General features: G+C 36.7%; 2 protein-coding genes and 1 long non-coding RNA gene across 3 annotated transcripts; 1 reads left to right on the top strand and 2 right to left on the bottom strand.

The window, feature by feature from the left end:
* Positions 1-864: 864 nt before the first annotated feature.
* Positions 865-4,396, bottom strand: LOC112194130 (transcription factor TCP4-like). Its single transcript, XM_024334384.1, has 2 exons — positions 4,365-4,396; positions 865-1,294 (listed from the first exon to the last, which is right to left on the bottom strand). Exons 1-2 carry the CDS (start codon positions 4,394-4,396, stop codon positions 865-867), a joined length of 462 nt encoding a protein of 153 aa, XP_024190152.1.
* Positions 4,299-5,628, top strand: LOC112194877 (transcriptional regulator TAC1-like). The gene has a single exon (XM_024335128.2). It carries the CDS (start codon positions 4,406-4,408, stop codon positions 4,967-4,969), a length of 564 nt encoding a protein of 187 aa, XP_024190896.1. The 5' UTR covers positions 4,299-4,405; the 3' UTR covers positions 4,970-5,628.
* Positions 5,629-7,275: 1,647 nt separating this feature from the next.
* LOC121052041 lies at positions 7,276-9,673 on the bottom strand. Its single transcript, XR_005807837.1, has 3 exons — positions 9,569-9,673; positions 8,814-9,408; positions 7,276-7,562 (listed from the first exon to the last, which is right to left on the bottom strand). It is a non-coding gene; the product is annotated as an uncharacterized LOC121052041 (long non-coding RNA).
* Positions 9,674-14,973: the final 5,300 nt, after the last annotated feature.

The following is a 14,973-nucleotide window of genomic DNA, read 5'->3' as shown; positions in this document are numbered from 1 at the left end:
TAGACTTTACTTTTCGTATTATCGTCGTACCTCTGGCAAACTTCCGTCACGTCTCTGTCAACTGTGAGCACGTGTGACTCACGTGAGCCCAAAAATGAGGGCAAAAAAGACTTTTTTGCCCTTAGTTTGTTTTAGGGAAAAATTCACCAACGGTATTTGGACACTTATAGGATTTTCATAATGATACCTGAACTTACAAAGTTATCAATGTGATACCTAGACTCATTTTTTCGTATCAACGTCGTACATACGACCAATTTTCGTCACGGACCTGTTAAATTTTGCACATGAGTAAATTAATGAAGACAAAAATGACCGATGTACCCTCAAAAGTTTTTTTTTTTTCTTTTCTTTCTTTCTTTCTTTCTTCTTCTTCTTTTTTGGTTTCTTCTTCCCCTGATTTGAATCATCAAGATTCAAATCATCTTGCTTGTCCGATTCCCACCACCGATTGCCGATCAAACACCGCTGCTGCGTCTCAATCCACCTTCATGCACCGCAGATGTTTTTGGTTCCCCCCACTTCAAATCCTACAGCAAATTGAAATTGTGCACTGAGGCTTCACCGCCTCCGCCGACGACTTAGCCACCACCACTCTCATTCTCTCCTTCGACCCCCTTTTATACACCATTGATTAGAAACTCAGACCTTACCAGCCCTCCACTCTCAAATCACAGCTCCAATCCCACCCCGCCATCCTCTCTGTCATTCTCGACATGCAACACCATCCTCACCTGCAACTTCATCAGTCTAGCTGACAATTTCGGCCTCTAGCCCAACTTCGATAAGAGCCAATTGTAGGCAGACAAAGATTAACAACTTCGGCCTCTACACCATCCTCACCTGCAGAAAATTCGAGCTGTTCTAATTCACCAGCTTCGCCACTCCGCTACCACCCACCATTGCGCCTTGTCGATTAGCAGACAAAGAACTCGGAGCCTCCAACATCGAGAAATGGAGGCTCGCGTTCTGCATGTCCTGCGCGGCGGATATCGGCACTGTCGGAGAAGATGTTGCCTGAACAGAAATTGAATTCGGGTTCCATGGCTGAAACTCGTCGATTACGACCTTGGCTTTCTTGATGAGCCAATCGACGGCCTTGCTGGGCTGGTAGTATCCGAGCCGGTCTTGCGCATCGCAGAATTGAATGGCGGTGTGGGCGGCGAGCAGGACTCTATGGTCCCTGGGGCCTTTGGCGGTGCAGACCTTACTGTGGTGGTCCTTCCGGCCGGTGGCCCTTAGAATGTGGCCTCGAGCCTCCACGATTGCGCTGGCGGTGGAGGAAGAAGCAGTCCTTATCCCCAAACCCAATCGAGAAGCAGCAGAGGACGACGTCATTGCGCGGTGGTGGAGGTTGTTGTGGCTCTCCCCCATTTTTCTTCCTACATATTCGATGGTGGGTTCTCCGAAAGCAGTGGTGTTGGCAAGGAGAGAAGGAGAGAAGGAGAGAATAAAGAAACCGAAAAAGAAGAAGAAGAAGAAGAAGAAGAATAAAGGAAGAAAGAAAGAAAGAAAGAAAAGAAAAGGAAAAAAAAAAACTTTTGAGGGTAAATCGGTCCTTTTGTCTTCATTAAGTGACTCAAGTGCATCGCACGTGCAAAATTTAATGACTCCGTGATGGAAATTGGTTGTAGGTACGACGTTGATATGAAAAAATAAGTCCAGGTATCACATTGATAACTTTGTAAGTTCAGGTATCATTCTGAATGTGTGTCCAGACACCGTTGGTGAATTTTTTCCGAGGGTAAATCGGTCTTTTTTTCTTCATTAAATAACTCAAGTGCATTGCACGTGTAAAATTTAACGGCTCCGTGACGGAAATTGATCGTGGGTACGACGTTGATATGAAAAAAAGAGTCCAGGTATTACATTGATAACATTCAGAGTTCAGGTATCATTGCGAAAGTCACCAAAGTGTCCAGACACTGTTGGTGAATTTTTCCCTTAGCTAAAGTATAACGAACATAAGTATAATTATATATACACGTATTCCCAAACACCACCCGACATAAGGACATTTATTATTATTTTTTTGAGTCAACATAACGGTTTTTATATTTATTTATTAATTTCCTGATTTATTCATAAAAAATAAATAAAGTTGCTTAAGTATATAATAACTTTTTATGTCACATCACTCATAAGTCATAACAAGTGAGCCGATGTGTAACTTTAATCTCCCTATTAAAAAATTATATGTCATACATGATTCTGATTCTGGATGGTGGTGATCAAATGACTACTTGACTGCAATACTACCACTTGTGTTGGTTTTGACTTGAGAAAGAGAATAAGAGGCCAAGCGCGCACCGATTGATTAATGATCAACAGCGCGCATATGAATTACATATACGATTTGTATCAGAAAAACAAATTATATATATGATTGATCAGCCCGCACGTACCGTAAGGAAGTGTCATTATCTAAATACTTCACATTTAGGAGCTGTTAGGCACGTAATATATAAGTGCTTAAGCTCCAAAGTCTCAACGGATGGTGATGCATGTTCATATTATAACTATTTAACCACTACCATGTCACTAACTAATTTTCAAGTCATCGGTCATCCATGGGTCTTAATAGAGTTTAATCTCAATATCTCCATCTCGGTTCATGCCTCCAAGCTTAGTTAATTCCTAGTTAGCTGTCTAGCTGTATGATCCTAACTTTATTGTCAATATCGATCTATACCTCTACCCGGTTTCAGAATCTAATATACCTAGCTGTCTACCTAGCTATTAGGATACCTAGTAAGCCATGGTACACCTTTAATGGAATCAATTTTACATTTCGGTTTTGGTTGATATAATTCCTATCTAATGTTTCAAGCGTTCACTTGGTCATCAAAGTCATCACAAAGAAGTTTATGGTCATGCACAATTAAATTTGAAATCAAGTATTATGTTTAAAATTAAAATAATAAGTGAATATAAATTTATTAGTCACTAGGTGTTCAAATAAACAGTTCTGAGCGACTTTTAACCTATGTTATATTTAAGATCACACTTTTGCCAAACATATAACTAGAAGTTTAAAATTAATATTTTTTCTCTTCCATTCATAATTTCTAAGATCATATTAACTTCTAAAGTACTTAAAAAGCTAAAGTTTAGAGGTCAATGAATGAGTCTTAACTATTGTACATGTATTAGTACATAAGTTTCTTGTCAATGAACTATCAATGAACTTAAGACACTGCATAATTAGAGTGAATACATAGATCAATTAAATTAACATATATCTAATTTCATGTCGATACAGTTAATTACCGAGAATAATATGATGATGTAACATGTTAATTAGATGCACCAAATCAACTACATAGCTGTACATAGTACATAGTGTAGTGGTATTAACGTGTTTACTTTATGTAGGTGGCGAGTTTCTTACTTTGTCAAAAGATCGCAATCTCTTAATGGCATGGTGAAACTAAATATCGATAACTGAATTTATAGTTTGGTGGCAACATATTGGGAAAGTTGATTGTATTAGTATATTATGTTTTTGAGTAAGCATTTATTTTTCTGTATGTCACCACAGTTGTAAAGTAAATGGAGTAGCTAGTAAAGCACTATTTGCTAATTGATGCTTATTAAAATACATTATTCTAAATGAAACTCATGTTATTATCTCAAGAACTTCTCTTGATGCATATTGTAATCTGGGGTATAGTCATCATGTCCCCCCAATGTATTATACGGTTTCATTAATCAAGGTTTAAGGGCAGCCGCACCGACCCTTAAAAAAAATCACAAAAATATTAAGGGCTAGAAGTTGATAATTAATCTCTGCCGTTTTTTAAATTTTACATGCAGCAGTATGACAAATTAAATTGCATAAATTTCTAGAGGCTCCTAATTCCAACGAAGAGTTTAACTTGTTGAAAACAGTAAACACTGAGTTTAATGTGTTCAAGACACTCTTCAGTAGCGCTACATTAAGTTTTCATTCATTTTAATAATTAACTTTCCGCGCATGGCAAGAATATGTTAACTTTGAGGAAAGTCCAAAAGGTGTAACTAATTTTCAGATTTTTCTTTGGTCCATACAGGAAAAATACGTACTTTTTAAATATACATTTATACCACTATACTCCAACAGATACTGCCGGAATCCAAACTAAACATCAATTTCAGAAAAAAACAAAAACCAAAAACCAATACAACCGGCCAAGAAAACAAAAGAAATTAACACCCTAAAAAAATCAGTACCCTAAAAAAATCAGTATGTCACATTTCCATGCTCAATTAAACTAATAAGAACAAAAATTCCTCTGACCGAAAATAAAATACTATATCTTCATGCATGTGACTCCTCTAGGAGTAGTAATCCCAGAGATATTGTTTTTCTCAGTTGACCTGACCTCCTCTTCTCTTTCTGTTCTTCCCCTTCCATTATCAAAGCATGGAGAGGAATCACTCCGTCAAAAAACTCGATCTTAAATGGACCTCCGATGATCAAATCAGTAGTTTGGGGCAGGCAAAGTCCTACGCCTGTACCTTCTGCAAGCGAGGCTTCTCGAATGCACAAGCTCTTGGGGGACACATGAACATTCATAGAAGAGATCGAGCCCGTATCAGACAGTACTCGGAAGATCAAAACCAACTCTCTACGGATGAGGTGAAAAACTCGTCAACTGCTGCTCATCATGATCCTCCTCGTGCTAATAATTCCGAAGAGAAAACTTCGTCACACTTGGAATTGAAGGGAACCAGCATGATCTTAAGAAAGCCTTCATACCCTTTCAGTACTAGATCAGAAGATCATGAAATTGTGGTTCGTTCCAAGGGAAAAATGGGTAGTTCGGAAGATGTTCAACCACAGCTTCAGCTTCCTTTCAATTTCGAAGAACCAGTATTAGCAAGTGACAATTTAGCAGGTCATACAAATGGCTGTGGAGAAGTTGAGGAGTTGGACTTGGAGCTCCGGTTAGGATCCGAGCCACCCGAGAGTCCGAGACAACTTTGAGCACAAGGAAATCTTTTAAGCGAATCTGCAGTGATTCAGACACGCGGATTGGACTATTTACAAGGAAACGAGCAAGGTTAAGTTTTTTCACCCACCATCTTCTACCCATATTATTGGACGTACGGGACAATAAATTGAACAGTCATATACTATTGATGTTGTTTGTACTTCTTGCTGGTACGTTGTTGTTTGTAATTCTTTCTGCTATCGCCGCTCGTTTTGTGATTAATTCTTTGTAACTTTTTCGCTTTTCTTGTTTTGTGGATTTTGTTTTGGTTGTCTAATTAGTGTTATATATCTATAAAAGAGACTTAGAGGTAATTTCTTAACTCTTTAGCAGAATCCTTGTGTGATAAGGATGTACTTTGATAATTTTGTTTTGGACGAAATGTACTTCGGTGTTTGTTTATAACTATACAGTTGTGTTCATTTAGTCAGTAACTAATCTAATAGTGAAAAACAAAATTACTCAAAATAAAAATAATTATTTTTACAGTTATATTTACATCTAATGGTTAAGCATAAATGAGTTACTGACCATATGAACAGTATCATATAATTATTTGTATGGAATTTATGATAGATTATCCTCTTATCTCTTCTCTCTTCCTGAATTTCGGGCAATAAGTATAATTTGACTAAATGTTCTTGAGGTTCGCTACCCACTGATATCAATCGATCCTGGGGGTTCTTTCTAACTCGAGGGTTTAAAAGTGTGAGTACTGCAACTTCACCAAAGTGATGAATAGACTAAGGCAACTGCGTACTTAACTAAATTTAAGAAAGCATATATCACCTCAATAGATACATGGTGCTAGCGGTTTGCATTCAGCTGCTATCAGGGCCAAAAATTACGATTCCTGTTCTACAGAATGCCAGATGATGCTGGGAAAAGGGTACGTATATGTAGATTTGTAAGCTTATTAGTAATAATCTTTTGATTTATTAAAGGTATAGTGGTAATCCTGTCAAGTTGTCATCATTAATTAGTATAATTGTTGAAGTATAAAAGCATAACTGAAATGAAAAACATGATCAAGAAGTAAAAATGCAGTCAATATGATTACTCTGTTCTCCTTCCCTTCCCCTCTTCTTCATTCCTTTACTTTGTATTCGTTCATTGTTGCTGAATAATCCATGAGGCTTTCAGGCATAACTGCATACCTCGCCCATGAGACTAATTAAATCCAGTGCTTATTGACGCATGAGAAACATGCATGTTGCATCTGCACTCAATTAGGTTTGCCTGTTATGCTACTATGTCAGATAAATCAATTCTGATTTAGAAAATGTGATGTTGTAAACGGACGAAAGAGGCTCTCAGAGTTGGGGATCAGGAGGTGTTTCTTTTGGGTATTTATGTTGCTTTTTTTCTTTTTCGGCTTGAGCAGGCGTGCCGTTCTCAATGAATGTATGTAAGCTACCTCTCTCCATGAATAGGAATCTACCATGGTATCAAACTCTTGATTGTAGGAGGGTTTTTGTTTGAATATTGCAATTGTACGTAATTCACCATTTCTTTATTGGTTAGCAAAATGCAGGTTGTCTGTTATACACATGTTACAACTTACAAGCCTCTGCAGACATGCATGAAAAAGACTCAAAGGTCCAAGATCTATAGAGGTATAATATTAATTCCTACGATCTCTTCGTAGTTCAAATAGAGGGTATAACTTCAAAAAAGGTAAATGTTATCGTGTTAAATAAACTCTTTCCCTGATTTTGTATTACATATATTTTTGTAATGGTTTATAATATTGCAGCTAGTGCAATTTCTTTCTTCATACACATTCGTCCCTCTTAACAGTTTCCTTACATTGTTTCTGTGCAACGATTTTTTAGGTCTTGTGGGTCGGGGTTCCTCGGCTCCTAGCTAGTAATGTGTTGATACAGTCCTTTAAGACTATCAGGACTTCGGGTTTGGATGATTCGTGCACATTGTTTTGTTTTGCTGTAAGATGAATATGTCGACCATCATTTACTAGTAGTCATTGTGCAATGATCCATTACTTTCACCAGGTTGTGCAGATTCATTAAAGTGTGTGATTCTGTTTATACCTTAGGTTGGATTAGGACCGGTCCATGAACACGCATGTTAAATTAGCCCTACGTACGCTGACCTTGTTAGCAGCTTGCAATTGTATGGGAATCTCTCGCCTGAGGATAAATGTTGAGCAGTGTAACTGTTTTGATATACCATGGATGCATGCATCATTGAAGTTTTTTATAATTGTTGAACAAGTTTATTGTCTCATATGTACTAGCGAGATAGCCCGCAGCAGATAGCCCGCGCGATGCTGTGGGTATATCATGGACATTATTGAATTCACAAATATTAGGTACACTATATAAATGTGTTGCATATACACATCAAACATTGTTTTACATGATCCAAAATCTGGTACTTTAGCTAATTACTATACACAAATTTGAATCATGAGGTCTTCTAGAATATCATTGTTTTTAAACTGTGAAGCTGGGGCAGCTAATTCAACATGTAACAACTGAGAAACACGATCTCCACAATCATTGAAATGCAACTCTTGATAATGTAGAAGTCTAAAGTAGTCCTTCTGCACCGCAGTCAGCCAACCTGTACAGTGCAGTGGAAAAAAACTTAAGCTGATGTATAATGAGGCTGCTTCAAAGGCTATTGCAGTACATTTGTCTTAATCTATATTTTTTTTTCTTTTCATTTGATCAAGGAAATGTCAACAATTTTATTTCCATCACAACATAGCAATATTAGCGTCCATTAACAATTTCAATTTCTTTATACGTGCACAAATGTCATCTCTGATTCTTCCATTTATAAAACACTTGACGGAAACGAAGAACAGGAAATGAAGCCTATTTCAGACATTGATCTCTCTTGATCATTCTACACACTTTGCTTCACTTTTACATTAGCAAACTGAAAGAAATTCCAACCATTGAAAGTCATTATCTACCTTGAAAGCAAGTATATATGCTACATGTCTCATTTGCATGATACAAACATCTTTTTAACACCTATTACCAACCACCAACTTAAAGCATTCTTGTATTATTGAAGCTGAAGACTTAGTAAAATCTTCATCGATATGAAAAACTATATGCAGAAGATCAATTTTCTTTTTGAACATAATACCCAGCTAATTATCTTCATTATCTGTTCATGACATGAAGGAGATAATGTCTGAATAAAATTCAGTAACTGCAGATCTTGCTAACTTGTGAGGAACTGAGGAACCTTAATAATCTTTCAATGACAAAGCATAAATATTATACTAATTGAAATCACAAAATGATGGCTGAAACCACAAATTCAAATGAGTGTATTGCAAAACCTTGACAATCATGATTATAGTTCAAGAACCTACTACATAAAGTAAAAAAGTTCAAGCTTAGAAGATAAACACCGAAAACATCACTAAGCAGTAAAACTTTCATGATATTCTTTTCAATATTGTACAAAGAACAAATATCTTTTATTGCTCAGCTATACTTTTTTTACCAACACAATATAGAGATATTTTCTTTGTGTTCTGATTCTTTAGCTTGTTTCAATGAATACTATATCTTAGTTTAAGGATGTAATCAATGTGCTAATAATGTCAGAAAACCAAAATTACATGATTTGGTCAGCCATCAGAAGAAGACTATGCCTTTATACATGCTATGATCTCCACCAACCGGAGCTTATGGATGAGTAATACTGGCCTATTAAGTTGGAAATGAGAATCTGTTCCTATTTTAAACTATATATTCTATTTCTGTAATTCGTATATATTATGCCAGTTCCGACTACTGCAAGAAAATACACAGCCAGCAGAGGTAATATTTGAAATGGAAAAAGTCATACCTTGTAATTCATCCCTTGCCAGTGCATCTCACATGAAACAATCCTATCTTTGAGTTTCTCTGCAGCTATGAAGTACTCTGTCCTCATCCTTTTGCCTCTATACCGGCCAGAAAGCCACCCGGTATGTTTATTATGTGGTGTAAACTGTATAATACAGTTCCTAACTTCCTATGTACATCTAATGATTGCACATTCAGATGGAATCACTATGATTCTACATCACTTCAACTCGCCCAACACAACAGTAATCCAATTTATTTTCAACGGCAAGTTCCTATGTGCATGAACCATATGGTCTTACTTTCCAAAGGGATTTCCTGACCAGGTGAAGCCACGCTCCATGTCCTTCTCTTTGTGTAAAAATCGGTATGCATCTATTAGCTTTCCCCTGAAAGACATATCATCAGACAGACAAAGTTATTCTTTATTAAAGTAACAATACAACAGAAACGTAAGGTTCTTGGAAATTGACCCAAACAGGCCTAGAAAACTGATCTGAACTTGGTTGATTATTCAGTAGCAGCAAACCAAAAGCACTATATATGCTTTGTCTGAATGTGGCCTTGTACGCATAGAAATTGAAACACCAAGAATCCTAGAATAAGAGAAAAATTCAATATTGAAATTCGGAAGGACCACCACAATGATACCACACCACTTGAGCAATCATCAAGATTTTATAGACCAATTGGTACATGGAAGATTCAAATTTGAAGAACCCAACAATTAATTGCCAAAAAATTGAAACAGTTTACCTTAGAATCGGGATATTTGTCGGCGCCGGAGCTGGAAGAACTCCCTAGCATATGGCTTGATTGTGAAGAGATAAGTCAACTAAAAGTCTGAATAAAGAAAAACAGCAGAAAGAAGAAGGGCAGAATCGCCAATCCACTATTCATTACTTTTGTCGCTTGCGAAATGAACAGGAAAACGTGTAGTTTGCCTTTAGTATATTTAGACTTCGGATTAATTTGACTCATTTATTATTCATGCATGCTATTTGTGTCAACTGTCAAGTAATAGTCAACTAAAAGTTGGCTTCGTTATATGGTTCTGTTCTGTTGAAAATTGCATCAACTCAAAGTTCTCCTATCTTCTCCTCCTCCCCGAATCCTCTGTAAACCCATACTTCAGATCCACACACCAAGTCAGTGATTTTCCTTACAATCGAGAGGGCGACTTGCTGCGATGAACCAGAGATCAAAGAGAGTGGCTTTCGAAGCATGTCATGCAATTGAGGGGTAGAAGGCCGGAATTGGGTTGGGATTAGAGTTAGAGGAGAATATAGCTGATGGGTAATCTCAAATTCTTAATTACATTCCAGAATGGAACCAGAAATACAGAATGGACATAAGCTTATTAGAGAATTGATTTGAACTAAAAGGGAGAGCCAATTCTCTCGATAGTTCTTTCTATCTCAGCACAATTTCATTTAATGCTTTGATCTGATTTGGGTCTATGGTTCTATTCAATATCGAAATTGATGTCTTTTGAAAGCTTCATTTTTATTTCGATTAAATTGCGGATGAGTGCTTTGCAATTCTCAGTACCTTCGCTGCTGAGGTTTTGGAATTGGCTGGAAATGCTGCAAGAGACAAGAAGAAGAATCGCATTATCCCAAGGCATTGGCTGTGAGGAATGATAAAGAACTCGGAAAGCTGCTCGCTGATTTGACAATTACTTATGGTGGTGGATGCATCAACCTGTGCTTCTGCAGTCTGCTAAAGAACTCTGGGAACACGGCTTCAAAGGAGCCCAAGACTCCATCCAAAGCCACCTAAGAAGGCGACGCTTAACTTCTCTCAGTAAAAAGATCGATATTGGGTTAATAAAAATGAATTACTAAACAGAGTTAGCTTAGTTAACTGCAATGACAAGTATCAAAATATTAAGGGATGAGACAGAATAGGGCCAGCTGATCTCCTCCCTAGACTATTTCCGTTGTAGAGAAACATGATCTTTACGGAGGCAACTTCGTACACCAAAACAAAAGACATCCAAATTACTAACCTCACTGGCTAATATATTGAGATATCAATACGTCACTATTAACTTGTGAAGAATACCAAAGTCCCCCTAAAGTTCAAAATACTACAACATAAATGTACTTGATAGTGGTTTTCTTTGCAGTTATGGTTAGACCACACACTTCCCTGTCGATCATTTTGACTTGCACTTGTATTTTGTTCATCACTTAAAAATTTGACACTTGAGACATTTTTTTTTGGCAAATCAACAAAAAATTTAACACAACATTATCGGTTGCAAGTATAACTAAAGAGCAAATGATTAAACATAAATTAATAGACTGTACCTTCTTATTTTCTATTGTTTTCCTTTTTGTCCTGGATGTTGACTGTACTGAGGACAAAAAGTGAGCCTCACAACTATTGATTAATTAAAAAGTCCTCGTTAGAAGTTTTTCCTCCAAGATCCTATTTCAGAGAAACAAAAAGTAGGAAACTTTAATCTTTATGCCCCACTTTGCCAAGGAATAACAATTCCTTATGCTCGGAGGTAAAACATTAATGTATTCCTAAGGAGGTTAGAAATATATACGGTCCTTGAATATCTAGGAATCACAACTCTGAAACATGGTTCTAAAAATCGGTCTAGGCGGCGCCTAGGCGCTGGGCGTGGCCTCACCGTTCCGATTAGAGGCTAGTCGATCCTTCTGGGCGTTCGGCTTCTAGGCGGGCGCTTAGGCGGTATTAGGCGGGCTGGGAGTTAGGCGCGGAGCGCTGGACGGATTGACTCAACTCTCCACCACCTCCAGTTTCAGCTCCACCAACCTCTCCTCCTCCTCGTATTCTGAATCACTTCCATACTTCTGCTTCTTCCTCTTTTTGTAAGGTTTTCTTTTGGATTTCTCCATTGGATTGTTAATTAGCTTCCGATGCAATCAGATCTCGAAGCCCAACTCGGAGTTTGGCTTTTCCAAAAAATCGAAATCTGACCCGGATAAGTTTTCAAAAGGGTCAGATTTGCTAGTGCAGGCGTCGGCGAGAAAGGTGGTCCAACGGGGACTTGGTTATGGTGCGAGTAAGGGTTGGGTGTGGGAGTGTAGTGGGGCGAAAGATGAGGAGAAAGAAAGACTGGTTTACCATTGGAACGAGCACTTGGTTCTGGGTTTAGCCTCTTCGATTAATAGGCTCTACCTTTTTCTTTCCATAAATTTAGATTCTTGCGTTTCTGGGTTTACTCTATCTGTATGTTTCTGGGTTTGTGGGGTTTAGATTCATATATGTTTACCTTTTCCTATATTACTTTTTGTGCTTCTTTTGTGGGTTTTGTCTTCTTTCGTCCTTTTCTTGTTATTTCTTATGTTTAGAATTTCAAACTTTGTCAGTTGTAGACCCAAAGTACTCGGTGTTGCAGAGGACTAGGTAGACGTGTGTCATTTGTTCAAATTGAACTATAGAAGTCATATGATGAATCAACTGATATAGCTAGCAAACCCACATAAAATTGAGATTTTTTTTTTGCTAATAATAGGAATGAATGTTAAATTCTTAAACAATTTTTTCTCTATTGATTATTTTTACTATTTCCAATTGATTATTAGAATTTATATAATTATATTTCATAAAAATAATTAAAAAATTAAAAAAAATAAAAACCGCCTAGTCCCCGCCTAGGCTCCCGCCTAGGCCCTAGGCGCTAGTCCTTGGCTCACAGCCCGACTAGCGCCTAGCGTTTTTTAGAACCTTGCTCTGAAAGGAGAGTCTCCTTATGCATCTAAATATAGGCGACTCTCCTGCTTAAGAAGACATAGGCCCAGTTTGGGATTGTTGTGCTATGAGAAGAATCACTTCTGATATTGCTGCGAGAAGAAGCAGCTGATGTGTTTGGTAAACTGTTTTTAAAAGTGCTGTGTGAACCAAAAGCAATTTCTGAGTGTTTGGTAAGTTATAAGTAAAAAGTGCTTTGGTTGGGTATAATTACCAAAATGGGCATAGATAATAAAAATGCTACTAAAATACATAACTTTGTTTTCCGATTATGTAACTATACCAAATTAAAAAATTTCTCATGTATTGTCCTTATACACTAGTTCAAGTTATCAATGCATCACTTTCATCTCAAAGATCATTTATTTAAGTGGTGACTTGTTGAGCATAACAATGATACCAAAGATCATTTATTTAAAAGTTGTACATGTTCACACCATTATGCTGGAGACTAATCTATTAAAAGTAGATAGGAATGCTGATACAAATTTTGTGAGTAAAACAACGTAATTAAAGGAACAGACACCTAGAAGTTGCAGGAGCTCTATTATTGAGACATGTGGTATTTAGTTAGGACAAATTGCTAGCATGATAGTTTGATCATGTTGCTATTATATTTGATATAAATTATAAATGTTTGATCAGTCACTATGATAGGAGCATTTTTATGCGACGTTTTAATAATTGTTTCCTCATATTTTTCTTAGTTATTTCCTTTACTTAATTATTTTTAATTTAGTTTTTATTTTTTAGGTACATTGGAATAAATGGAGCAGAAATGTGCTGACATGAAGAAATAGAGTTTTCTTGGTCCAACTAGGAATCCCAGTCAACGCAGGAATCCTGATGAGGCTAGGAAACCTAAAGACATTAGGAAACCACATGGCTTGAAGATATTATGGGAGATTAAATCTGATTTTTGCATGGGAAATGATGGAGATAATGTGGAAATCAAGGAGAAAATTAAGGGAGAGTTTCAAGGGATTGTGCAACAAGAAAAGGCTCAAACCAAGTCCAGATTCATCCCTCAATTCCCTCAAGATATGTTGGCCGAAATTAAGGAATTAAAATCTGCAGTTTTAATGTTAAAATTGAGAGAAAATCAAGGGGAGGATGTCAAGGATAAAGCCATGGAGAAATTTAAGGGAGAAAAGGTCCAAAATGCGTCCGGATACATTGTCTAGGTTCATGCCTAGATATTTGGCCAAAAATGGTGAATAAAATCAGATAAAATCTTGGGAAAATCAGCAATAATATATTTGGAAAGATTATGGACTTATTTTAGAGCTTTTTGATTGGTTGAGTGACATGGCAGAGCTGACGTGGCATTAATTCATTGGTTGGAGCTGTGTGGTGCAACCAGAAAATTCCTTAGAAATTAAATTCATGAAGGCTTGCGTTCCCCTATATATACCCTCCTCTCAACACACCACCACACCTCTCTCATACAGAAAACCACCACAAAAAACCACTTCTCCCATTCTTTTCAAAACATCAGAAAAATTCTCTCCATTCTCTAGTCTTCAGAAGCTCCGCGTCTCAACCAAGGAGGAGGAGAAGTCATGCCATACATCAAGATCCTAGCCACCATCCACCCTTGTGTCGTTCCTATAAGATTGCTTGCTTTCAAGGATCTTCAAGTTCTTCGTCTCAAGGCTTCGTCATTCATCTTTCACAGTGTATTTCATACTTTCTTTTGTTTTCCTTTGTTTGATTCGTAGAGTTATGAATTCTAGTTAACATGACGTTTAAAGCCCGTTTATATGTTTTGAAATAAAATTGTGATTTTTATATGTTGCTTATGTGATATTGCTTGATTAATTTTGGATTACAGAAAACTTTCGCATGTTTGTGTTCTTTGGTGGCCAACTTAGGATATATGCATGTAATTGGAGCTAGATTTAAGTAGTAAAAGCTTTGGACAAAAGTCGAAATCAATTAAGGAGGATTGCAAATAGGTGAACTTATTCATAACTAGGTTGTGCACTTTGGTTGACATCCTTTCTTTGTTCTTAATACGTTGAATGTGTTCTTGATTAGCTAGCTTTCTAGACTATGATTGCATGTTCAATAGGATTGATTTAGATGCTTTCACTTAGATTAATTATTCAAGGAAAGTAAAAAATGGGAAATCGTTTGCTTTCTAAAGTTTCACACGGTCAACTTCTTTCTCATGACATAGAAAATCAACTATAGGAATTGTGATTGCATTTCTTGCATATGATTGTGGTTTTGATCTTTATTCCTTACGTTCCACCCTTGGATATATGTTTTATGTTTTCTTTATTTTATTTATTTTAACTTTTGATTTTATAATTCTTAAACCCCCCTTTTATTTTGTTATTTATATATATATATATATATATTCTATTTGTAAATTAATTCATACTTTTATTAATTCTTTATTTATTTTTGCAATTACAGGTGTA

The sequence above is a fragment of the Rosa chinensis genome, chromosome 3 (assembly GCF_002994745.2).
Source record: "Rosa chinensis cultivar Old Blush chromosome 3, RchiOBHm-V2, whole genome shotgun sequence".
Classification (NCBI taxonomy): Eukaryota; Viridiplantae; Streptophyta; class Magnoliopsida; order Rosales; family Rosaceae; genus Rosa; species Rosa chinensis.
This window is presented reverse-complemented; position numbering and strand designations above follow the sequence as displayed.